Genomic DNA, 27,222 nt, shown 5'->3' with positions numbered 1-27,222 from the left:
AGCTACGTCGCTGCAGCTCGCGGTTAGTTGACCTCAACTAAGGCCTAATTCACACGAGCGTGTTCGGTCCGTGATATACGTTCCATGTGTCGGCCGCATTTCCGGAACTGAACACACTGCAGGGAGCCGGGCTCATCGCATCATAGTTATCTAGGGTATTAAACAGGATCACTTTTTTTTACTCATTTGGTATTGCTGTCTCACTTTCCTTTATCTACTGTCCATATAGTGTTGTTAGGAGCGGTATATGTTGTTGTTTTTTTGCGGGATCTCTCAGGATGGAATAGCAGAGTCTACTACGCTATTCCATCTTTCGAAAGAAAAAAAAAAAGGTATACCGAAGTATACCAACCCGACGGAGACCAAAAGGACATAATGTATCCCTGTGAACACATTTATTGTGTATGTCGGGAACTTTTCCAATGTACAAGATAAACATAGGGCGATAACACGATGTAGAGAGCACCTTTAAAGAAGGTGAAGCACTTGTGAGGATGTAAGGAGCACTAAGGCAGGTAAAAAAAAAGCCAACACTTTCCACTCCACGCAACAGTCACATGGGATGAAACGTCATCCCTGGATGCCGAGATGGACACAGAAGCACAGAGTTCTGGGTAAGTATAAGCTTTGCAGACAGAGTTGCAGCTTTTCCAACGCAAAAATAGCAACATCTGCTATTTGTTACGGGTTTTACCTCCCCATTGAATTCAATAGAGAAAACCCTCAACAGAAAGCAGCGATTCTGTAACATAAATGGACATGCTGTGGATTAAAAAACCGCACCGCAGGTCAATTTATCAACGCTTTTCTAGTGCATTTTTTACGCAGCGTGTGGATGAGATTTGTTCAAATCTCATCCACTCTGCTGCTTCTTACGGTGCGGATTGTGGAAAATCTGTACTGTTTATGCTACGTGTGAATTTACCTTTGCAGATTTTGCTAAGGGTTTGCAGCAAATTAACCATTTGCATTGCAAAGGATGAAATGCGTGCCAATTTTTCAACATAATAGGCATGCTGCTGATTTAACAATCAGCAGAATGCCCTAAAGCCCATGCAGATTTTTTTTCTGCTGCATGTCAATGGCGTTTTGAAAACCCCATTCACATGAGTTGTATTGTAATTTGTAGTGGATTTTCAGCACCGGAAATAGGACACAAATCCACCATGGCTGAAGTGGCTTTAAGGGGGTTGGACGATTATCGGGCAGACAAGTGATAATAGAACGCTCGTTGCCAATAATTGTCCTGTGTAAACAGGGAAGCGATCAGCAATGAACGAGCATCTCGATCATCTGCTGGTCGTATAGTTTTAAAAAAGTAAAATATTATCGTTGTCGGGAGCACATCTCCCTGTGTAAACAGGGAGACGCGCTTCCGACTTGATAATAATGTATGGGGACGAGCGATTGGAGTAACGACCGCTCGTCCGCATCCATAGCTCCGTGTGACAGGGCAAATGAGCGCCAATAAACGATGTCTCGTTGAACAGCGCCCGCAGCACTGGCCGATGTTAAAAGGGCCTTCAGGGTCTATTCAAATAGTGCAGTCAATTCCCATTTTTTGCCACGATTTTTGCAAAATCGCAGCAAAAACGGGATTTGACTGCACTGTGAGAATATAGCCTAAAAGCACTGTTTTTTTCATGTTTTGTACCATTATCTTTTTTATGTAATTTTTGTAATCGCGGCACAAATAAGGCGGTTTTTCCGCGATTTTTAAAATCACGACAAAACTGCGCAATTTTTGCAGCGATTCCGAATATCGCAAGGTAAAAAAAATAAACAATAACTTTATTTTCTACAAGCGAGGTCAGGGTGGATGTGAGGAAGGATAGGGCACTCACCAGTCTTGCAGGGTTCTGTCGGCTGTGTCTGGTGGGCGACTCTTTCCACACAGAGCTGCTTTCATGCTTCTCATGTAGCAGCTTCCCCTACTGTCCTCTCAGGGTCCCAGCGGTAAAGTTACTTCAGAGGAAGGAATGGAAGGGTCCGTTCCTTTCTCCAAGTAACTAACTTTGGGGCCCTGATAGAAATGTCTACAGTTAGTAAGAATCGGGCAGCCGCGGGACCCTTTTTTTCCCAGCATTGTGGCCGGGCCCCTGACTGCAGTACCAGCTGTACTGCCCTGACGGCAGCCCAAGTAGTATCAATCACTTCTCAACTTCCACACTAACAGCAAAAGCTTTTTAATAGGAATTCATTGCTCAGCTTCATGATCTGTGCAGTTTTTAAAGAGCATATTTGGTTATAAAAGTTACACTGATTTTCTGTAAGGTTAAGATTATATATACAGTAGGAGCGTCACAGTATTGCCCATCAGATAAGGTAACAGTATAAGCTGCCCCTGATAGATTTCCTCCCATACTGTTAAATGCAATAATGCATGGATCATTTTTATTGTTGCGGATTGTTCAAGAAAATATAGTGGTAGATGTCAGGGTTGCACATCACCAAATAGCCTTACATATCTGCTCAGGTTACCTTGTATATAATCTTTATAATAATCTTGTGTCATTAAACGTGGGATTTATCAATAACTGCCATTAGTAGTCATGTCATTCACTGCTGTTGCAGTCCCATTGACAATGATAACCTAATTGGTACAACATATTGCCACCATTAGACTATTGTCACGGGGATCTAATGTTTTCAGCCACATGTTACAGTTTACTAACTGCATGCTTGCAACCATGCCTGCTAAAACAATGAAATATACAATTTTGTGTATAAAAAGTGTCAAGCATTAGGCCCAGGTATCTTTGTGTGTTAGGGTATGGTCACACGTACACGTCCGATACGCCTGAAATTACGGAGCTGTTTTCAGGAGAAAACAGCTCCTGAATTTCAGACGTAATGGCAAGTGCAGGTGTTTTTCGCTGCGTCCACTACGGACGTAATTGGAGCTGTTTTTCTATGGAGTCAATGGAAAACGGCTCCAATTACGTCCCAAGAAGTGACATGCACTTCTTTGACGCGGGCGTCTTTTTTACGCGCCGTCTTTTGACAGCGGCGCGTAAAAAAAAATGACCGTCGGCACAGTAAATCGTAAAACCCATTCAAATGAATGGGCAGATGTTTGCCGACGCTTTGAAGCCGTATTTTCAGACGTAATTCGAGGTTAAAACGCCCGAATTACGTCCGTAAATAGGGTGTGTGAACCCAGCCTTAGAGTCGCTTGTGATGTCTCTACGGGGTAAATAGTATACTGTGCTTTGTGGCCTATATATAGGATCTACAAAACACAATTACATTATGGTAGTGACCTATAGTTTTGTAACATGTCTCAGTGCTTTACTATGTAAAATTCTTAAGAAGTGGGTAACTGGGACAAGAGTTTTTATGATTGTAGTAAATCATGTGTTCTCAGCATATTACATATTACGTGTAGCGTGACAGGGTCAGAGTCACTGTATCATTTGGGATGTCAATGGTATAGTAATCCGCATATACACAGAAACATGCACTTGGTGAGTATTTTTCATTCACACAGTAGGAAGGAAGTTATTCTTAGGATAAAATCCAAGATTGAACTGTAAGACCCTTAGGCCTTATTTACACGAACGTGTTTAACGTCCGTGATACGCACGGACCTATGTTAGTCAATGGGGCCGTTCAGACATTCCGTGATTTTCACGCAGCGTGTGTCCGCTGCGTAAAACTCACGACATGTCCTATACTTGGGTGTTTTTCGCACATCACACACCCATTGAATTCAATGGGTGCATAAAAATCACGCGCAGCACACGGAAGCACGTCCGTGTGTCGCGCGTGATTCGCGCAACAGTAGATAAAGAAATGAAGGAAAAAATAAAAAGCACGTCCTTCATTTCTTTTTCTAAACATCAAAACTGCGTGTCATAAGGATGGCATATGCGTGAAAATCACGCAGCCACGCACCATTCACTGATGACTCACGGAACAGCAACACGCAAAACGCACACGTTCGTGTAAATAAGGCCTTACTCCAAAACATTCTCCAACAATGAGACATTTTTGTCTATAGAGGGGAGGAGTGTTTTTTCCTTCCCTGACTTTTTAGCTGTTTTTAGTCTCAAAGAAACTTGGCAAGCCTTGTTCGACTAAAATCCAAATAATTGACAAATGTTTCAGGTATTGAATGGACATTTACAGCACAGATAATAGAATATGCAAAAAAAAAGCAGTGTACAATGAGGGTGCAAATAATGTTATATTGAAATAGTTCAGACTTTTACGGACACGGCGATACCAATTTTGTTTATTTTACATTTTTTACATTACTTTAGAGGAAAAATGGGAAAAGTTTTTTTAAACTTTTAATATTTTTTTATTTTTTTTGACACTACTAAAAACTTTCTTAAACTTTTTTTTTTACACATTTTATTAGTCCCTCTAGGATACAATACACTGTAATTCGCTTCTTTTTAAACGGCCAGGAACAGTGCGATCACTGCCCCTACACAGTATAATGCCCCTATAGTGCCTCCCTACACAGTATAATGCCCCTATAGAGCCTCCCTACACAGTATAATGCCCCTATAGTGCCTCCCTACATAGTATAATTCCTCTAAAGCTGCCCCCACACAGTATTATGCCCCTATAGTGCCTTTCCTACACAGTATAATGTCACCATACAAAATAATGCCCCCATAGCTGCCCGCACACATCATAATGCTCTCATAGCTGCCCCCACACATTATAATGCCCCATAGCTGCCCCACACAGTATAATGCCCCCAGACAGGACAATTCCCCCATAGCTGCCCCTACATAGTATAATGCCCACACACAGTATAATGCCCCCTAACTGCCCCCACACAGTATAATGTCCCCATAGATGCCCCCACACAATACAATGCCCCATTGCTGCCCCACACATTATAATGCCCAGATAGCTGCCCCCACACAGTATAATACCACCACACAGTATAATGCCCCATAGCTGCCCCAAACAGTATAATGCCCCCACACAGTATAATGCCTCCATAGCTACCCCCACACAGTATAATGCCCCATAGCTGCCCACACAGTATAATGCCACATAGCTGCCCCTACACAGTATAATGCCCCCACATAGTATAATACCCCCATAGCTGCCCCACACAGAATAATGCCCTCATAGCTGCCCCCACACAGTACAATGCCCCCATAGCTGCCCCCACACATTAGAATGTCCCCATAGCTGCCCCCATACAGTATAATGCCCCCACACAGTATAATGCCCCATAGCTGCCCCCACACAGTATAATGCCCCATAGGTGCCCCAACACAGTATAGTGCCCCCACACAGTATAATACCCCCACAGCTGCCCCCACACAGTATAATGCCCCCATAACTGCCCCCACACATTACAATGCCCCCATAGCTGCCCCACACAATATAATGCCCCTATAGTGCCTCTCTACATAGTATAATGCCTCTAAAGCTGCCCCACACATTATTATGCCCCTATAGTGCCTTTCCTACTAAGTTTAATGTCACCATACAATATAATGCCCCCATAGCTGCCCGCACACAGTATAATGTCCCCATAGCTGCCCCCATACAGTATAATGCCACCTTACCTGCCCACACACATTATAATTCTCCCATAGCGGCTCAACACATTATAATGCCCCCATAGCTGCCCCTACATAGTATAATGCCGCCTCACAGGACAATGCCATAATAGCTGCCCCTACATAGTATAATGCCCCTACACAGTATAATGCCCCCTAGCTGCCCCCACACAGTATAATGTCCCAATAGCTACCCCCACAAAGTACAATGCCCCCATTGCTGTCCCCACACATTATAATGGCCAGATAGCTACCCACACACAGTATAATGCCCCATAGCTGCCCCCATGCAGTATAATGCCCACACACAGTACACTGCCCCCTTAGCTGCCCCCACACAGTACAATGCCACCATAGCTGCCCCCACACATTATAATACTCTCATAGCTGCCCACACACAGTATAATGCCCCCACACAGTATAATGCCCCATAGCTGCCCCCACACAGTATAGTGCCCCCACACAGTATGCTGCCCCCACACAATATAATACCATCATAGCTGCCCAACACAGTGTAATGCCCCCATCGAAAAAGAGAAAAAAAAGACAGCAGCAAAAAACCACAGGTGTGCTCACCCAATATTTCGTCCTGGGAACTCTGTAGTTCCTCAATGGAGTCCAGTTGGAAGGGAGGGGGGGCTTGTAGGCAGACAGAAAAATAATGCCCCCATAACTGCCCCCACACATTACAATGCCCCCATAGCTGCCCCCACACAGTATAATGCCACCACACAGTAAAATGCTCCCATAGCTGCCCCCACACAGTATAATGCCCATCTAATAAGATGTAGCTTTAGCTCAAAATTTCTTATTTTCTCAACAAATAAAGGAAAAAAAAACCACCCCAACATTTGTAAAGCAACTTCTCCAGAGTAGGGAAATACCCCATATGTGGTCATAAACTGCTGTTTGGATACATGGCAGGGCTCAGAAGAGAACTAGCACCATTTGGCTTTTGGAGCACAGATTTTGCTGGAGTGATTCCTAGGCGCCATGTTGCTATTACAAAGCCCCTGAGGTACCAGTACAGTGGAAATGCCTGAAAGGTGACTCCATTTAGTAAACTACACCCCTTGAGGAATTTAGGGGTGTAGTGAGCATTTGGACCCCACAGGTTTTTGCTGAATTTTTTAGAATTGGGTCTTGACAATAAAAAAAATACCATATTTTTTTTTAATAAAATGTGGTTCTAGCTCAAAATTTAATTTTGTTACAAGGAATACAGGAGAAAAGGCACCCCAAAATTTGTTACGAAATTTCTACCGAGTAAGGCAATAACTCATATGTGGTTGTAAACTGCTATTTGGACACACAGTCAGGCTCTAAAGTGGAATTTGACTCAGAAGGCAATTTGGTTTTTGGAGTGGAGATTTTACAAGATTCGTTTTTGGACACCATGTTGAATTGGGCTGAGGTACCAGTACAGTGGCACACCCTGAAAAATGACCCCATTTTGGAAACTACATCCCTCAAGGAATTTATCTAAAAGTATAGTGAGCATTTTGACCCCACAGGTGTTTTTCAGAAATTAGTACACAATAGATGTTGCAGATTGAAAATTTACATTTTTCCACAAATATGTCATATCATTGCCCAATTTTTTGTGTCCTGCTTGTGCCACTGGAGAAACACACACCCATAAATTGTTAAGCGGGTCCTCTGGAGTACAGTATTACCCCATATGTGGTCATAAACTGCTGTTTGGTCACACTGCCCTGCTTGGAAGGACTGCCATTTGGATTTTGCTTGGTAGTTGTTTTAGCTTGGGGTTTTGCTGGTGTTTCAGCTTATAATGTGGTGTCCCATGTAAGCTGGGCAGCGTACATCAGGGCATAATCGGGTCATGTAATAATGGAGTAAATTAATAATCCATCGATTGGTGTCTTATGCTTTGAACCAATCTTTTATGCACTGGCCAGTTTTTTTGGGGCAGGTGTTGCACTTATAAATGGTGTCCTTTCTTATACCCTTTTTGAAACATACTATGCACTTTATTTGGGTCTTTTCATTTTTTGCAGTTTGGGAAACTTTGCTGAGAAAGTGTTGCCCTACTACTATAAGGCAGCTTAGCTTCCAGCGGAGATGATGATGTTTTGGGGTAGACGCCCTTTGGCCCTCCCTGGTTTCCAAAATTTAGGGCCTTTAAAACTTTAGGAATATTCCCCTCTGGCCTGCAAATCAGGATAGCAAGTAAGCTTTATACAATGCCATTTGTACAATGTGCACGGCCATATTTATGTACCATGGGACACATCTATGTGGTAAGTCTGAGGGTATTGTACAAAATATCTTTCACTTCTTCACTAGCTATATAAGCAGCACAAGGTTTTAAAATGTCCTCCTCTCAGCTACATCTACGGGATCTACCTGTGGGGTTTAGCAAATAATGACGTTTGGTGAAAAACTACTGGACTGATAAAATTAGTCTGGGCCATAATTTTTCATCATTTATTTTTCCATTGACAGAGCTGTTTGAGGGCTTGGTTTTGTGGAACAAGCTGTAATATTTATTGATACCATTTACGGGTATATGCAATTTTTTGATCACTTTTTATTCCATTTTTTGGGAGGTGAGGAGACCAAAAAGGCAGCAATTCTAGCACTGTTTCTTATTATTTTTTTTACAGCGTTCACCGTGCAATATAGACAACATGTTAACTCTATTCTGTGGGTCGATACGCTTACGGCAATACCAAAATTATTTCGTTTTTTTATGTTTTCTTCTTTCCCACAATCAAAATACTTTTTTCTAAAAAAAAATCATGTTTTAGTGTCGCCATATTCTTAGAGCAATAACTTATTTTTCAGTTGATAGACCTGTGGGAGGGCTTGTATTTTGTGTGGCGAACTGTAGTTTTTATTGGTACCATTTTGGGGTTATTTGATCACTTTTTATTCCATTTTTTTTTTAGAAAATAATTAATTCTGTCATTGTATTTTATTTACCGTCATTTTTTTTACAGTGTCCACCATGCAGAAAAGATAGCATGATATTTTCATAGTTCAGGCTGTTATGATACACTTATGTATAGTTTTTTTTTTCAATTTTCCATTTTTTTCCAATTATAAAGGACTTAATCAGGGAAACAGGGCGATTCTTGTTTTTATTACTTATTACTAAAAAAAGCCTGATTCTTATACATGGCACTACTTATGGCACTACTTATGGCACTTGACACACGCATGACACACGCAGCTGTCAAATGGTTTTTGCGCTCGCAAAACGCTGCGTTGTTTGCGCGCGCAAAAACGCAACGTTCGTGTGAATCTCCCCTTAGGGTATGTGCACACACACTAATTACGTCCGTAATTGACGGACGTATTTCGGCCGCAAGTACCGGACCGAACACACTGCAGGGAGCCGGGCTCCTAGCATCATACTTATGTACGATGCTAGGAGTCCCTGCCTCGCTGCAGGACAACTGTCCCGTACTGTAAGGGGAGATTCACACGAACGTTGCGTTTTTGCGCGCGCAAACAACGCAGCGTTTTGCGAGCGCAAAAACCATTTGACAGCTGCGTGTGTCATGCGTGTCTGATGCGCGGCTGCGTGATTTTCGCGCAGCCGGCATCATAGAGATGAGGCTTGTCAACGCCCGTCACTGTCCAAGGTGCTGAAAGAGCTAAATCTTTCAGCACCCTCGACAGTGAATGCCGAACACAACAGCGAAAAACCTGTACAAAAAAAAGATAAAGTTCCTACTTACCGAGAACTTCCCGGCCGTTGCCTTGGTGACGCGTCCTTGGTGACGCGTCCTTGGTGACGCGCCTCTCTTGACATCGGGCCCCACCTCCCTGGATGACGCAGCAGTCCAAGTGACCGCTGCAGCCTGTGATTGGCTGCAGCCTGTGCTTGGCCTGTGATTGGCTGGAGCTGTCACTTGAACTGAAGTGTCATCCCGGGAGGTCGGACTGCAGGAAGGAGACAGGAGTAATCGGTAAGTTAGAACTTCGGTTTTTTTTTACAGGTTAATGTATTTTGGGATCGCAAGTCACTGTCCATGGTGCTTAAACAGTTTAACTCTTTCAGCACCATGGACAGTGACTATCTCCTGACGTCGCGTACCGATAATTTTTTTGCCGGGATCGGCCAAAACGAGTTTGGCCGAACCCGGTGAAGTTCGGTACGCAAAGACACTCCGTTTGGATGTTCGGAAACAGAAAAGCACGTGGTGCTTTTCGGTTTTCATTCATCCTTTTCACTGCTGTTGCGCGAATCACGCTCGTCCCACGGAAGTGCTTCCGTGTGGTGCGCGTGATTTTCACGCACCCATTGACTATTGACAGCCGCATTTAAGGGGCTAAACGGTGGAAATCGGAGATAACTGTGATAGCCGCAATTGCAGCGGGATGTCAGCAGTATATTACAGTCGACACCCGCTGCAGATGGCGCAGGCACAGCTCCTTCATCTTCAGGAGGAGACTGTACACCCATTTGCGTTAAGCTATTTTTAAAATGGATGTACAGTCACAGAAGGGGTTAAAGATAACCTTCAGATATCCAGAAATATTTGTCCGCCATCCCCATACTCCTCTAGAGTATAACCATGGGCAACGACTTAAGTGCATGGTTCAGCTGTACAAGTAAAAGTGTTCACATCGTCAAGATTAAAAAAAACGTACACTGTTCAGCTTTAACCTTCTAATGACCCTGCCTGAAAAGGCCTTAATGACCAGCTACATTTTTTTGATTTGACCTCTCTGCCTTTCAGCAGCCATCAATTTTTTTTTCTTTCATTGACGTGGCTGTTTGAGGCCTTGGTTTATGTGGGAGAAATAGTATTTTGTTTGGGGGTACAAATAACTCCTTAATGACCAGGCCCTTAAAGGCCTTAATGAACAACTACATTTTTCTGTTTTTCGCCTCTCTGCATTTCAGCAGCCATAACTGCTTTATTTTTTTCATTGGCGTTGCTATATGAGGCCTTGTTTTATGCAGGAGAAATTGTATTTTTTTTCTGCACAGTTTGAGTGTAGAAAAAATGTACTAATTGTTTTTCTTTGCAACGTGAATATAGGAAAAAAGCTGTTTTTGGCATTGATTTTTTTGTTTATTTTTTATCCCGTTCACGTTTCACGCTAAATAACCAGTTAAATTAATTCTTCAGGTTATTATGGTCGTTTAGATACCTAATATGTGTAGTTTTTATAATTATTTTTTTTGGGTTATTATGTAGCATATGAGCAATAAAATATATTTTATACTAATTAATGACTTTTTTGTGGACATTTCTTTATTTTGTTTTTGTTAAATTTTTTTGTCCCAAGAAATAATAACTTTTTAGTAACTTTATTTTACACTTACTATGTATTAGCATACTCCTGTATGCTTATACATTATACTGTGTCACTATGACACAGGCTGCTGTTAGGCCAACACCTAGTTTGCACTAACAGCAGGCTTACAGAACAGACAGCCCTGTGTCCTTTCTAGGTCCCCAGGGCTGATTGCAGAAAGCTCCCCCAGTCTCCAATCGTGTCACCGGGTAACCGATGACGCGTTAGAAGAGGGGAGTCCCATTTGATCATGTCGCGGTCATGTCGCGGCGATCAAAGGGTTAAACTGCTGGGATAGAAGTTTCCTCCTATCCCAGCTGTATTCTGGAGGCCTCTCTAAGTCCAGGAGATGTTAGCAACAGCTCCTGCTTAAAAGTATCATCGCTCACTGGAGCGCTCATAAGCCTTTTCTACAGCGATGCCAAAAGACGTTGCTGTAGACTCCGGACCTGCACCACCCGCCATCAAAAGACAGTGGGTGATCGGGAACAGGTTAAAACAGAGCTATGATTGAAGTTGGAAACTGGGGTTAAGTTTAAAAGAAAAAAAAAATGTATTCGCCCTACACAGAAACATTATGTTCAGTATTTCTGTTAGCCTATAGTTTGCCATTATGCATATAGTGTATTCAAATAAACTTACCTTAGATTTTGTTGTATTTAACGTGAGCCTGTTTTTTGCATCTGAAAGAATAATCATATTGTTTTAGTAATAGCAATTCAGTGAAAATGTGCAATAATTGTATATATGAAATTTCCAATCAACCGAAGTGGCAGATACTTGTTGAAATGGTTTACCAACATACTCGTAAATCACTTCATCAGTGCAAAAAAGTTTAACTCATTTGATGAATTTCTAGAAAAAGTTATTCATCTCGTCTAATGAAACGTTGTTGTGTGTTTGGCTAGCTTTAGGTAATAAAAATGATTTGCAAGGGTTGGATGATAGGTTGATTTTTGGCTCTTCCTTAGGCTGGGTTCACACAGAGTTTTTTAACAAGTTTTTTTACGTGGAAAACACACCGCAAAAATCGGATTGATTTCAATGGGAGGTGGAGGCGGTTTCCTCCCGCGAGCGGTAAAACCGGCTCGCGGGAGAAAGAATGGACAAGCCCTATCTTCGCACAGTTACGCCTCTGACCTCCCTCCCATTGACATCAATGGGAGGCAGAGAAAGCGTATTTCGTGGGCGAAAAATGCTGCAAAAATCTGCGTGCAGGCAGAGGAAAATCTGCCTCAAACTTCCAAACTGAATTTTGAGGCAGATTTTCCGCCTGCAAAAAACTCAGTGTGAACCCAGCCTTAGGATCCAAGCCTGTGAGAATGAAAATAAATCTTCAATTAAAAAAACAAACATACTTCCTTCTCTTCTTTAGTCTGCACAATATTACATTTATTAGCATGGCTTTTTGTGCTACTGGGCTGCTTTTTATTCTGTATTTGGTAAGCAGGGCTTGATGTCATAGCTCCCATTTTGGAGGCTATATAGAACTGCCCTTTGGCACCGAATCACAAAAGCTGCATACAACCAGATACAAACACCTGCTGCTTTCTTCCCTTCATCTCTCTTGACATTTGTCAATCTTGCATATCTACGGTCATGGTCCTTGTGCCTATCCGGATTAGTACACAAAGGAAGGCACTCCTATACTGCGGTAGAACACTCAGTGGGCAAAACATATCTTCCATGAGAAAAAGGGCATCGGGCATTTTGAAATCCAACATGCCCGACTCTTCATTCCCTCTGCATCTGCTGTCGGGGGAGAGTCAGCCATACACGTTAGATGGTTGGCTGGTCTTGCTGAAATAAGCATTCCACCGACATTCATCTAATTTGTGCTTATGTACAGCCCTGGGCTAAGGACACTCATATGACAGCCTACATGTGCCCTGGTAAGCTTTCATTTAAATGCATTTATAGTAAGACATGCAATAAAAAATACAATAGTGCGTCCTGAGGCATATTGCTGCTTGAAGTTGTATTCAGTCTTTATCCAGTCTATACATTTTTGTCACAGTATTTCCTGTATGAAACAATATGTTATCTGTTTTCCCTTATCAGATGTCAAGGGGAAGTAAAGAGAAAATTTCTCTCCATGCAAGTTTTATAAATAGACAGAGACATCAACAAGGAAACAGTTGAGACAAACATTTTCCACCAACTGGAAGAGGGTAGGTATGTGCCACTGAGATTTCTTATCTCAGTGTTGTAAATCTAACAAAGCACACTTGCACAGGTCAGTTGGTGTCTGCTACAGGGTGAGGACTTTCCATATTGTTTTTCCATAAGTTATATTTTTTCGTTTGTTGCTTTACCCGGTGGAGACAAGCCCTGTGCAGAAGGATCTGTTTATTTGGTGCAAATAAAAAGTACCCGCTGCTTATGTTTACCCCGTTTCCGTGTGCGTGACTGCCAAATACAGCAGCTTAAGTAATAGCCTACACATATCTGGTATGTCCTCCACTTTCACTACATTTTGCAATGTGGCTGTGGGGGACTCGTGTCCATTCAGTCACAAGTGTATTAGTGAGACCAGCCACATTCTTCCGCACCAAACCCGGCCAAACTGTGTGTATGGTCTCTCTGTCACACTAAAACAGAAAAATACTTTCACCAAACTATTGCTCAGAGCTTTCACTAAACTAAGCTGTGTTGCAGTTGCCTGTAAAGCCCATGGCTGGGAGCACTGCCTTGCAGGGAAAACAAAACTAGCGCTGCAGCTTTTTCATTCCCCAGATTGGCGGGGTTCTTAGAAATCAGACTCCCACCGATCAGAACCTGACAGCATATCCTAGTGATTTGCCATCACTTTCTGAGACGGAATACCCCTTTAATATTCTCCTTCACTGAAACTAAAATGCATAACCTAAACCATGAAAAACAGCCCAGGACCTTTTTTTCTCCACCCCCAGCTTTTACAATTGACACCATTATCAAGGAACATTCTTCCTTATGGCTAATTCCTTCTTTCTTGTAGGATTTTGCTCTTCGCATTATATAGTTTACCAAGGCAACTATAGTGTGGTGGAAAACGGCAAAACTGACTTTTTGGAAAAGTATCATTCTACGACATTGGCACATTAAAGATCACTGAGCACTGATTCTACTGCTAATGCTTGGCTGCAGAAAGTAATTTTCTCACTACGTGGATCTTGCTCACTAAACTTTAATTGATAATTAAACAATAAAGCAAAGACTAATTTAGTAAGAAAATCTCATTATAAGATAGGTTGATCTGGGAAAGCTTGGTGATTTTTGGTTTGATTTGGCCCAAATCACTGATTATAGCGATATTTTCTCAATGTACACTATACAATCCATTTAATCAAAAGGTCTTCTGATCTGCTCAATAATTTTCTAGCCCACTCTATTATAGCTTTTAAACAGTTTAGTATTTCACTAAAAACCCAAGAATGGGAAATAACAGGATAATATTTGCATATTTTATCTGTAAATCAACCCTATTACAGTCATGGTAGGGTTCAATTCACATTTGAATATTGGCCACACAGAATTCTACAAATAACCCTGTACCTGATTATTCACATTGGTCATTTATTTAATGCTGTTTAAAAACAGTTGCAAGAATTGGGGCCCATACGTCTTCTTAATTGATTTTCTTATGACAAGCACATATATATATATGATGTTTTCTTGGTCTTACCTTTTGAGGATGGAACCCAAAGAATACATTTTGGTTGCACTTCTGAGTGGTAAATGGTTACATTACACTGAGTGGTGTTCATTATTTCACACAGAAAATACATTAATTCTTCTTTCTTTTTTTTACCAAATGTTTCCTGCAATACAAATTGAATATACAATATTATGTTGACCACCAACACAACCATAGAAATAGACAGGGCTGGAGGACTTTATTTGACATCCATGTTGACTTTTGTTGCCTTGCAACACTGGGGTACTGGTTTTAAATCCTACCAAAGGCAAAATCTGCACAGTTTGTATGCGTTTTCCCTGGGGACTCCAGTTACCTACGAAACTCCAAAAACAAACTGACAGCTTAACTGCCTCTGTATGACAGTTGCCCTAGTGTGTGCGTGTGCCTGAGATAGGAAACTTAATTGTGTGCTCCATTGAGGACAAGAAATGATGTGTCCCTAATGGGGCTCACATTCTAAATTCCTTATCTTTTAAATATACTCACTCTATTGCCAATTGTATAGGTATCCAACTAACCTATGTTTTTGGAGTGTGGGAGGAAACCCATGCGCACATAGGGAGAATCTACAAACTCCATGCAGATGTTGCCCTTGGTTGGATTCAAACTTTTAACTCAGATTTTCCGTTCTGAAAATGCCTTAGTTACTGTAAGCTTGTTTATCAGAGCAGTTTTCCAGTCTACTAATAAAATCAAGACATAAGGAAAAAATTATTTCCATTAAACTTTTTAAAGCCTCTCTAGTCAAAACCTGAAAAATGTCAACTTTTAAAGACTAGTTCCTCGACAAAAACTATCCCTTACCAAAATAATAAAACCCCTGGCCCTATGCACATTACCAATTTTTTTTCTCTACATACATTATATACGTTCCGTCCTCCGCTCTCTAGTTCAAACGTGTCCTCCTAACTCATCCCAGTACAGGGAGCCATCTTCCTTAAACAACTCCCTACCCGGTTCTCTCCAAGGCCCCTTATTATTGTCTGTGACCAAGACATTGTCTGTTATGAGACTGGACTCTGTGGGCACCCCGTGGAAACAGGAAATTATGTTAATTGACAGATGCATAAAGAAGGACATCATTTGGAGCAGAAGGGGTTTCATACGGAAAAACCACTGCAATCATGGAATGTTGTATCAAACTCACCAGTATGAGGACCCTGATGTCACACCTTAATTTTAAAGGTATGACCGAAGTTAAAGATGTTGACCGGGCATGTGGCGGTTTTTCATACTGATGACCTATCCACAGGATAGGGTATGAGTATATGATCGGTGGGGGTACGACACCCGGACCCCGCTCCGATCAGCTGTTTCGGCTGCCTCCGGCAGTTGTCAGTGCCAGAAGGAGATGGCTCCGACCACTATATAGCGACCATGATACAGTACTGCAGCTCTGCTCATATTCAAGTAAATAGGAGCATAGCTGCAGTAACCTAGCAGGCCGCTATAGAGTGTACGGAGCCATCTGCTTCCGGCACGAACACTGCATAACTTCCAGTGCCGGAGGCAGCTGATCGGTGAAGAGTCCAGATGTTGGACCCCCACCTATCATATACTAATGACCTAACCTGTGGAGAAAAGTTGCCCCATGCCCAGACAATCCCTTTAAGTATTTTTCTTTAACACCTCACTTGGCTCATTTCCTGCCTTTGTTCCAAGAGTAAACATTTAATTTTAGTGAGTACAAGACATTATTATTGTAAAATTTCTATAACAAAAATACATTTTCAAAGAACGTTTTAACTCTCCTTTTGTTTTTGGAGTCAATATAAAATTAAACCGACATTATTCTGGATAAGCACATACCATTGCACAGAAACAGGAATGTTGTCATGTTTTCTAACAAGAGTCCAGGCTTTCTTCCATGTCCTTGTGTCATTTATAGAACAATTATAGGAAGAGGCAAAAACTGCCACAAGGGAATATTTACTTGTGAAACTTTGCAGAAGCTAAGAGTGAGCGAACTTGTGTTTACAATATGTCTGGCAGAAAAATGTTCCTGATGTTTTTATTTTTCAGACAATTCAAAATTTAAGTGGACCTACCAGAAAGTGTAACAGGCCCTTTATTGTACATTAAAATGTAAAACCACTTTTTAGTTAATGTTATAGGCCATCAGCCTGATGATGAATTAAAAAATCTTTTAACTTTTTTTTGGAAAAAAATGCCTTTTGTGTTTATTTTTTATTTTTTTCATTTAAATATTTTTAAACATTTTATTTAACTTTTGTTTTTTCTTCAGTCCCACTAAGTCAGTAGACTATGCAATTGGTTTGTTGCTCGAATAATACACTGCAATACTTCTATATTGGGCTTTATACTTGGTAACTGGTATGAGCTAATAGCCCTTATTAGGGCTCCTACGGCAACTGCACTATCAAGTGTGCTGTAGGAAACACCTTTTAGACAGAGAGAACTTCAGCACAACAACCTGGAAATCACACCACCGACCGTGCTAAAGAGCAAATATCAATTCACCTGCAACTAATGCAGCACGGCTATCTGGGGTTGCTGAATGAATACATTTGCTCAGCTCTCAGGTTATAAATGACAGTGCACGGGGTACAATTCCTCTATGCACTGTGAACTTGAAAACAAACTTATAAACGACATTTGGAAACGAAAGTGCCTAAACATATTTGATGTGGATAATGAAATAATAAAATATCATATTTATTAAAAATAGTTCACATAAAAAATATCTAAAATAAAAATACAAACATAAAGAAAAAAAAAAATAACAAAAACAATATAAAATAATACCACACCAGATATCACAACTATATAGAGACTAGAGCAATAATAGGCAGACTCTGTACATATATCTCGACCATTATATTACTGAGGTGATAGTAACAATGTAAGTGCACAATGCACTAGTAACAAATATTATCACATCTGCATCATCTATCAATACATGCAGAGATTACTTACTAACCAATATACAGTAACATCGATATTTTAATAAACACTTTATCCCTAAAAGATCGCAATCAGTGATAAAATAAGTACATACTCTGGGGAAAACTAACAAAGATATTTAAATAAAGCAGTGAATTCTAGCAATACTTCTATATTGCAGTACATTATGACTTTCAGCATAATGCTGACAGGCATCCTTTTAGGTGCAGCCTCTGGCAGGGTCTAATAGTAGTACTAACATGGTAGACCTGGGGGGCCCCGACTGCCATAGCAACCGATAGGCACACTGCAATCACATCTCAGGCAGGGGGTGATGGGCTGACAGAGGGATCCCTCTACCTCTGTCTAACCACTGAGATGCCGCAGTCAGCATTGACCTAGGCATCTAACAGGTTAAATTGTTATCTCTGATCCCGGCCATTAGACGAAGTATCGGCTGTTTATTACAGGAGTAAGAGGGGGGTAAAGGGGTAGTTTGAGATCAGAAACAAACTGTGCCATTTTTGTCCATTGCAGCTTAGACCCATTCACTTAAATGGTACTGAACTACAAAACCATACACAGCCAATGGATAAGAGCAACCCTTGTCTTCTGAAAAAAAATGCAGACCCTTTTTTATTAATTTTAGACAATCACCTATAATTTTCTTCTTGTAGGTCTTCTTTATATATTTGTTTTTGTGTCATGAGCCTGTGCTTATCCTGTACCTTTTTGCAAGGATATCCTGCCTCTTCCAAACACAATTTGAACTCCATACAAAAGGTTGCTCTGACCAGTAAGGTGCGCCATAGTTAAAGCATATTTCCCAGGATTTCAACGAAAACCGGTTAGATTATGTGTCTTGGGAGACAGTAAAATGACTGCATTTGTTTGCTAAAAAATGTCTTACTTTTATTTTGCTGCATATATGTCCCGGACTGACACCTACATTGATTTATATTGAAACCCAAAAACTTGCCACTTCCTCCCTTGCTAATGTCATCATTGAACTGCAATTTCCAACATTCAATGTTTTTCAACTTTTAATGCATCTGTACAGTGAAAAGGGTGGGAGGTTTTTCTCTGGAGGATCAGGTAACACATTTTCATTTTTGCAATGACAAGAAAACATTATCATAATAAAAATAAAAATCAGTTGATAAGAGGTACCAAAATAATGCAGATAATACTACAGATAAAACTGTCATTTTGCAAGGTATGGTCAGAAAAAGAAAACAAACAAATTTCTAGTTGTCTTCAAATTGTTTCCAAAGTATTGATGATTTATCATATAGAGGAGTAGTAAGCTATAGCTAGTGCTTTAGAAACTCACACAAGTTGTTTCTTCTTCATACTGGAAGCAGACCACTTGTATATTTGATGTATAGCTTCCAAGGCCTAGGCAAGTCTGTAAGTTGAAAAGAAGAAAAAACTATTTTTACATTTTACATTTTTGTAATTCTTCATGGGCCAAAACCCTACTGCATCTCTGTGGAATAAATACCTTTACAATTAAATACTCAATGAAATTGGCTAAAAGTTCATAATCTGTATATGCAGCAATGCACTATTAATAAAAAGAAAATAATTGTGCAAAATAAACATTCTGCTGTGTTAAAGAGGTTTTTCAGAATTTTTAATTGATGGCTTATCCTCAATGTATGTGAATGTCCAACCCCATGATCTAGGCGATCAATGCACGATTAGATAGGCCATAAAGTGGAAATTCCTGAAAACCCCATTTAATATGGTGATGAAAAAAAGTGCAGCTTATGCTGGCCGTAGACAAAAAGATTTGGCCACCATATAACAAGCATTCTAATTTGTTCTTAAATCGGAATGCTCCTTGGGGTCATACATGAAAAGATAATTCACACGATACAAACAATTTTTTCCATGGAAAAACATTTGGCCAATATTGTGCATTTGCAATGTCCCACATGTATTTTTCTAAGGAATAGTTAACTAAACTACTAATGACAGATAAATATTTTGAAGCATGAACAATAAGTGTCCATCGGTCAGAGCCAAATGTTTTTAGTACCATAGACATATCAATCATTTTTAATGATAGTAAAATCTCTCTACTGGTTAAATATAATTGTAATATCTATGGCTGGATTTATAGAGGAAAAACAGTTGCACTATAATCCACACAAAGATGATAAAACAGGTAATACACATTTCATCACATACTCACAATGATGCCGGGTGCCGCTGTTGTCTGTAACAATAATACATCCATTTTTAAGCTTGTAGATTGTTGGACTGTTGTACTATTAGGTGACTGCACAGTTTGAGTTGTAGGTTCAGTTTTTGTTACGGTGGTGTTTTCACTGCCCTGCGAAACTAGATTTCTGATATCAGTCACGTTAGATGTCAAAGTTGTGAAGGTTTCTTGGGAAACTTGCATTTCAGTTGAGTTTCTGTTATTTGATTCATTTGTTTTAATTAACGTTGTTGAAGTTGGTCCTGAAACTATATAACCATGGAGGTAAACTAACATTTTATGGTTCTACTGATGCAAAACATATACCGTGGTAATTGCCATTTCAATACAAAGTGGAAATATTTTCCAGGGTACAAAATACATATACTCTAGTAGTGAATTAATGTGAATATACTTTGATAGGACATAAATACAGCATGAAAAAAAATACAAAGCAGCAAGGCCTTGGTTGGTCACATTCCCCTTGCTGTTAGATGGCGAGAAACGCTCTCCAGAGGAAATACATTGTTAGCAAACAAGGGGATGAGCGTAAAGCTCTGTTCACATTTGCGTCGGAGGCTCCGCTTAGTGCCACCATCACAAATTGCATCAGATATTACAAGAGGCTCTATTCTTCCCGTCAAAATGACAGACACCATGACGGAACCCTGAAGTACTCCATTGTTAGTCATAGTGTCTAACAGGCACCGATGTTATACGCCATATGATGATTTCGGCAGAGCGTTGTGGCTTTTACCATGAATGGACTCCACGGCGCAAGTGTGAACATAGCTGAAGACAGGACTGCATGCTCATCCTGCTTCAGGTGGTGGCCTACAGTGTCTGAGGGCCGAGCACCCCTAACAGCCGCTCCCATCTGTCCCCCTGCGCTCCAATTGTATCTGCATCTACAGGACGCAGATATGATTGAATAGTGTATTCTGTGTCAGTGGGAGCAAGGACACCATCAGTTCCCTGCCCTGCGATTTGGCTCTTTTATGTGTTGTCATAGCGCTGCCTACATCGTTCCTCAGGTCTCGTGGACAGGTGAGTATGCTTATTTGTTTTACGTGGGCACTGGTAACACTCAACAGGGACCAATGTGTGGCACTATCTACAGGGGTCACAGTGTATGACATTATTTACAGGGGGCACTCTATGTGGTGCTTTATTTTCATAGAGCATCGTATGTAACACTATTTTCAGTGGGCATAGCGTGTGATACAATTGTTTTCCGGGGTGTAGAATGTGGGACAGAATTATATAATGGGGCACATTGCATGGCAGTATATTCAGGGGCACAGTGTGTGACAGTATATTTACCCCAGTGTGTGGGGGTATATTAAGAAGCACAGTCTATGGTGCTATTATACTCAGGGGCGTATTGTGTGGTTTGTAGATTTTGTGTTATTCTATAGGTTCGGATATGTTGGAAAAGTGAGGAGCCGAAGACATTTGAGCAGCAAACTCTGCAGAGATGAGTAGTGCCCAGAAAAAGTCATGAAGGTCTGGACTGGATAAAAAAAAAAAAGAGAACGACTCCAATCTAAGAAGACATCACTAAATGTAAATGTTTATTCTGCCTTTGACTACTCAGCACTGTATTCACTGTATGCGCTGAAGAGAAATGGTGGGTATCATTCCTTTTTTTGTGAAACAGCTACCTGCATATCCTTACTATTGTTCACGCAAATACTGAGAGCTGTAGTTCCAATCTGTACAAATTTATATGGCAGAGGCTAACCTAACTCTGCAAATGATCTCTGTACGGAGCTGTATTTGTGCTGGTGCTGTATATATGTACTGAGCTTGGTTTTGATACCGTATTTATGTTCTGAGCTTGGTTCTGATACTGTATTTATATACTGAGCTTGTTTCTAGTTCTGTATTTATGTGGACACAGCCAGGTCAGAAACGCTGATGAAGGATAGCGAGCAGGTGCTTTAAATAATAATAGCCACTCCCACTAGTCTTGAGGGGAGTGGTGTGTGGTGCATGGGATGTGTAGTAAGAAATAATAAATGAATAGTGTATGTGCAAGTGTAATAATATAAGTGAAATATAGGGGGCAGTAATGAGTAAAGTGCCTCAATACAAATAAATGAATAATGGGGTGCAAGTGTGTGAAACATTGAGGGATAGTGTGTAAGTCATGAGGCGCAACGTGTATAGCCAGGTAGAAGCCTATTTGTGACGCCTTGATAATTCATAGAGCGGGCTACCCTGCTTGCTAAGCCAAACAACAACACACCATACTCTCCCAGCATCAAAGACCCGGCTGTGTCCAAAAGAAGCAAATATAAGTAATAATGAAAAACACCTGGGGTATTAGTGATCATTTTGGCCAAAAGGACGCAAGCTCGCGATCCCCAGACTTGCGAGTCCCTAACTCCCTAACTGGAACGAAAATTGGCTTAGCAAGCAGGGTAGCCCGCTCTATGAATTATCAAGGCGTCACAAATAGGCTTCTACCTGGCTATACACGTTGCGCCTCATGACTTACACACTATCCCTCCATGTTTCACACACTTGCACCCCATTATTCATTTATTTGTATTGAGGCACTTTACTCATTACTGCCCCCTATATTTCACTTATATTATTACACTTGCACATACACTATTCATTTATTATTTCTTACTACACATCCCATGCACCACACACCACTCCCCTCAAGACTAGTGGGAGTGGCTATTATTATTTAAAGCACCTGCTCGCTATCCTTCATCAGCGTTTCTGACCTGGCTGTGTCCATTTGTAAGTATGGCCTTTTTTTGGTGTTTTTGTATATATGTCCCCTTGGTTTTATCTGTTTTTTCTGTATCTATGTACTGAACTTGGTTCTGGTTTTGTATTTATGTAGTGAACTTGGTTCTAGTACTGTATTTACGAAGAAAAAATTGCAGGACAGCTGGAATTTTTACATTGTATATTCAAAGGGAGCTTGTCAGGTTGTTTTAGTCCCCTAAACCACCATCATGCCATAATACATGGCCTGACAATGATTCCAAACATGCATCTGTATGTTTTTTCAGCTTGATCGCTGCACTGGGCATGCCTTTGGAGAACATTTTGACGCACACACTTTCTCAGGGAGTACAAGGCAAAGGTGCATCCACCAGATTTAGAGGAGGCTGGTATTTTTGTTGGATGGCCAGGGTGATGTCAATGAAGGCCTGGGGGAATACAAAGCAACTGTATCTCAAAAAGTAAAAGAAATTTTAAGTAAAATAAGTTGCACCAATCACACTGATGTTTTTTGTTTAAAAGCGCAATGTCAAAGGTGTACATAGCCTTTAAGGGGTTAAACGGGTGGAATCAAAGTGATCTTTGATTCCGCCCTTTGCAGTGGGGTGTCGGCTGTATACATTGCCTTAAGGGCTGTCATGTACATGTATGTGGTATTTCGTTAAGGGGTTAAATCCATTATAACAAAATGGAAAGAATTTGGCACAACTACAAACCTGACGAGAAGGCCGCCCACCAAAAACTCACAGACCAGGCAAGGACGGCATTAATCAGAGATTTAACAAAGACACTGTCAATGAAAGAGCTCAAAAGATCCACAGCAGAGATGAAAGTATCTGTCCATAGGATTGCTATAAGTCATGCTCCCCGCAGAGTGTGGCTTTATGGAAGTGTGGCCAAAAAAAGCCACTGCTTAAAGGAAAACATAAGAAAACACATTTTGAATTCACAAAACAGCATGTGGCAGACTCCTCGAACACATGGAAGGTTCTCAGGTCACATGAGACTAAAATGTAACTTTTTGGTCATCATGGAAAGTGCTATGTGTGGCACAAACCCAACACTTCTCATCAGTCCAAGAACACCATTCCTACAGTGAAGCATGGTGGCAGGACTGGAAAACTGGTTAGGAGTGAAGAAAAGATGGATGGTAGTAAATACGGGCAACCTGTTTCTCTCTACCAGAGATTTTAGACTGAGATGGAGGTCCAGCAGGACAATGACCCTAAACATACTGCTAAAGTTAAACTGTAGTGGTTTCATGGGAAATATTTGATTCTCTAGGAATAGCCTTGTCAAAGCCCAGACCTTTAATCCATTGCGAATCTGCGGCATGACTTTAAGACTGCTTTACACCAACACAATCTATCTAACTTGAAGGAGTTGTAGCAGTTTTACCCTGAATATTGGACAAAAATTCCAGTGTCCATATGTGCTTAGTGAATAGAGATATACCGCAAGAGACTTGCATCTGTAATTGCATTAAAGGTGTCTCCACAAAGTATTGCCTTTCAGGGGGGTGAATAGTTATGCACATTAAAGTTCTCCGTTTTTTTTATTAATTATTGTTTGTGTCACAGTAAAATATATTTTGTACCTTCAAAGTGGTCTGCATTTTGTGTAAATCAAATGGTAAAAGCCACCAAAAATGCTCGACCGCCACTCCATTCAATGTTGGTAAGGATCGCTGTGTCCCAGTGGTGGAGCCCCCAGCGATCAGAAAATATACTATGGATAGGTGATAATTTTTTACTCTGGTACAACCCCTACCAACTTTGGAAGCTCCAAACTTAAAATTCAGGTGTGAGTGTAGTTAACTCTGTTATCCCATTCACCCCCTGAGGCCTCGTTTACACGAGCGTGTGCGTTTTGCGCGCGCAAAAAAACGCTGCGTTTTGCGTGCGCAAAAGGCACTTAACAGCTCCGTGTGTCATCACCATATGCGTGAATTTCGCGCAGCCGCCATCATTATGACACTCCGTTTGGATGTTTGTAAACAGAAAAGCACATGGAGCTTTTCTGTTTTCATTCTTCCTTTTCACTGCTGTTGCGCGAATCACGCTGTTCGCACGGAAGTGCTTCCGTGTGACATGCTTGGTTTTCACACACCCATTGACTTCAATGGGTGCGTGATGCGCGAACAGCGCACAAATATAGAACAGGTCGTGAGTTTTTTTTCAACGGACTCACGTTGCACAAAATTCACGGACTGTCTGCACGGCCCCATAGACTATTATAGGTCCGTACGACACCCGTGAAAATCACGTGCGTCGCACAGACGGATAACACGCTCGTGTAAACAAGGCCTCAGTCACACTCACAGGGGTCTTGGAAGCTGAGTTATGAGGTTTTACATTGAAAAGCTGGTGGTCACAGTTATACATGGCCACTAAAATATCCAGTGACCAACAGCAATTCAGTGTGAGTACCCAACTAAAACTCCCCATATGGCCGGGATCACACACGCAGTTTTGCAATTTAAGTGTGTTTAACATGTAAATGTATATATACAGAAAATTGGTGATGACCTTTTGTATGTAAATACTGAAATGATTATGATCTTGAATGTGCACTATAAAATGATCAGTAAGGATTAAGTAACAATGTGTCTGTTACCTGTTAAACTGTGAACGGTAGGTCCTGTTTGCGCTGGTGCGGCAGCACTTGGTTGGTTAGAGCTACCAGGTGTTTGCGCAGGCACACTAGTAGGATGGTTTCCCGACTGACTTTGAGAGGAAGCAGCAGTATCAATAATAACAGCTGTACTGGTCTTTGTAGATTCTGTGGTAGTCAATTCGGCGACATCTGTAAACAAGGAAAAAGGTTCCAAAATAGTAGGATTAATAAGAGTGATGTGAGTTTGGAGACATTGATCTATGTATATCTATTGCACATGAGGTAGACATTCCAGTATTTTAACAAAAATGCATAACACAAACTCCAACATATAGACATGCTCTGTAGAAATCTACCACTGATCAGTTGTATTTTCAATAGTTTTGCATTCTCTATTTTAGTAGAGCCTTTTCTACTCTCCCAGCAACCTTTATTATATCCCTGATTCTACTGGTGTGTAGTGGACAGGATGCTCACCTGAATGGGTTTTAGTAAAAGAATATGTAACCCCTTAATGACCAGCCTATTTTAGACCTTAATGACCAAGCTATTTTTTAAGTTTTTCCATCGTCTCATTCAAAGAGCTATAACTTTTTTATTTTTGCATCGACATAGCTGTATAAAGTTTTGTTTTTGCGGGAATAGTTGTGTATTTTAATAGCACCATTTTGGGGTACATAGAATATCTTGATTAACTTTTATTAACTTTTATTTGAGGGGAATAGAAAAAAAATAGCAATTTTGTCACACTTTTTTACGTCCTAAATTTACGCAGTTTACCGTGTGGTATAAATAACACAATAACTTTATTCAGTGGGTTGTTACGATTTCAACGATACTAAATTGATATAGATTCTATATGTTTTACTACTTTTACACAGTAAAAACACTTTTTACTTAAAAATTATTTATTTTGTGGTCTCCATATTTCAAGAGGCATAACTTTTTTGTTTTTCTGCCGATGCAGTTCTATGAGGGCTTTTTTTTATGGGGCGACTTGTAGTTTTTATTGGTACCATTTTGAAGTAGATGTGACTTTTTGATCACTTTTTATCACATTTCTTTTAAAGCAAGATTCACAGAAAACACCAATTTTTGCATTGTTTTCTATAAAAATTTTTTTTACAGTGTTCCCCGTGAGGGTTAAATAATATTATAACTTTATAGTTGGGGTCGTTACGGACTCGGTGATACCAAATATGTTTAACTTTTTTTTTTTCTTTTTTTAATAAAGGGGAAGGGGAAAAAGTGGGTTTTTAATTTTTTTTTTAAATAGGCAACTGCTAGGCCATGCCTCTGGCATGGCCTAGCAGGCATAACTAGTGGCAGACCTGGGGGCTTTTATTAGGCCCCCGGCTGCCATAGAGACCACCTACACCCTGCAATCTTACTCAGGGTGCCGGTGGGGTGAGAGAGGGAGCTCCCTCTCTCCAAAACCACTCAGACGCGTGCTCGCTATTGAGCGCCGCATCTGAGGGGTTAAACTGGCAAGATCGATACTGATATCAATCTCGCCCGTTCAAGCAGAGCTGCGCCCAGCCCTCAGCTCCCTGCTCTGTTTATTTATTCTGATGCAGCGCCGTCACTAAAGGGTTAAAAACTATAGTAAATATTACGCACACCAATGGAGATAGATTTGCAAGTAAAATTATTTTTATTTCTTATGCCAGGGTGCAACGTTTCGGTCCAAACTTTGTCAAGCAATAGAAATATATAATGGTAGACATATATATATTATTATTTCCATATGATACATCGTATGAAGTCAGTTTCACAGAGCAATCAATTACTGTACAACATAAGGTACATACAGTGAAGGAAATAAGTATTTGATCCCTTGCTGATTTTGTAAGTTTGCCCACTGTCAAAGACATGAACAGTCTAGAATTTTTAGGCTAGGTTAATTTTACCAGTGAGAGATAGATTATATATAAAAAAAAAAAAAAAAGAAAATCACATAGTCAAAATTATATATATTTATTTGCATTGTGCACAGAGAAATAAGTATTTGATCCCCTACCAACCATTAAGAGTTCAGCCTCCTCCAGACCAGTTACACGCTCCAAATCAACTTGGTGCCTGCATTAAAGACAGCTGTCTTACATGGTCACCTGTATAAAAGACTCCTGTCCACAGACTCAATTAATCAGTCTGACTCTAACCTCTACAACATGGGCAAGACCAAAGAGCTTTCTAAGGATGTCAGGGACAAGATCATAGACCTGCACAAGGCTGGAATGGGCTACAAAACC

The 27,222-nt window shown here is 40.7% G+C and overlaps 1 protein-coding gene across 1 annotated transcript in view; it reads right to left on the bottom strand.

The window, feature by feature from the left end:
* Nucleotides 1-27,222, bottom strand: part of CD34 (CD34 molecule) — a 99,087-nt gene that overhangs the window by 18,841 nt on the left and 53,024 nt on the right. Inside the window, exons 2-6 of the mRNA XM_075853681.1 lie at nt 24,971-25,159; nt 19,598-19,875; nt 18,731-18,805; nt 14,479-14,614; nt 11,457-11,497 (exon numbers count right to left, since the gene is read on the bottom strand). Of these exons, the coding sequence (XP_075709796.1) occupies nt 11,457-11,497; nt 14,479-14,614; nt 18,731-18,805; nt 19,598-19,875; nt 24,971-25,159 (719 nt within the window). The remainder of the gene's footprint in view (nt 1-11,456; nt 11,498-14,478; nt 14,615-18,730; nt 18,806-19,597; nt 19,876-24,970; nt 25,160-27,222) is intronic.

This window comes from Rhinoderma darwinii, chromosome 2, assembly GCF_050947455.1.
Source record: "Rhinoderma darwinii isolate aRhiDar2 chromosome 2, aRhiDar2.hap1, whole genome shotgun sequence".
Taxonomy (NCBI): domain Eukaryota; kingdom Metazoa; phylum Chordata; class Amphibia; order Anura; family Rhinodermatidae; genus Rhinoderma; species Rhinoderma darwinii.
Note: the sequence above shows the minus strand (reverse complement) of the source record. Positions and strands in the feature narration are given on the sequence as shown.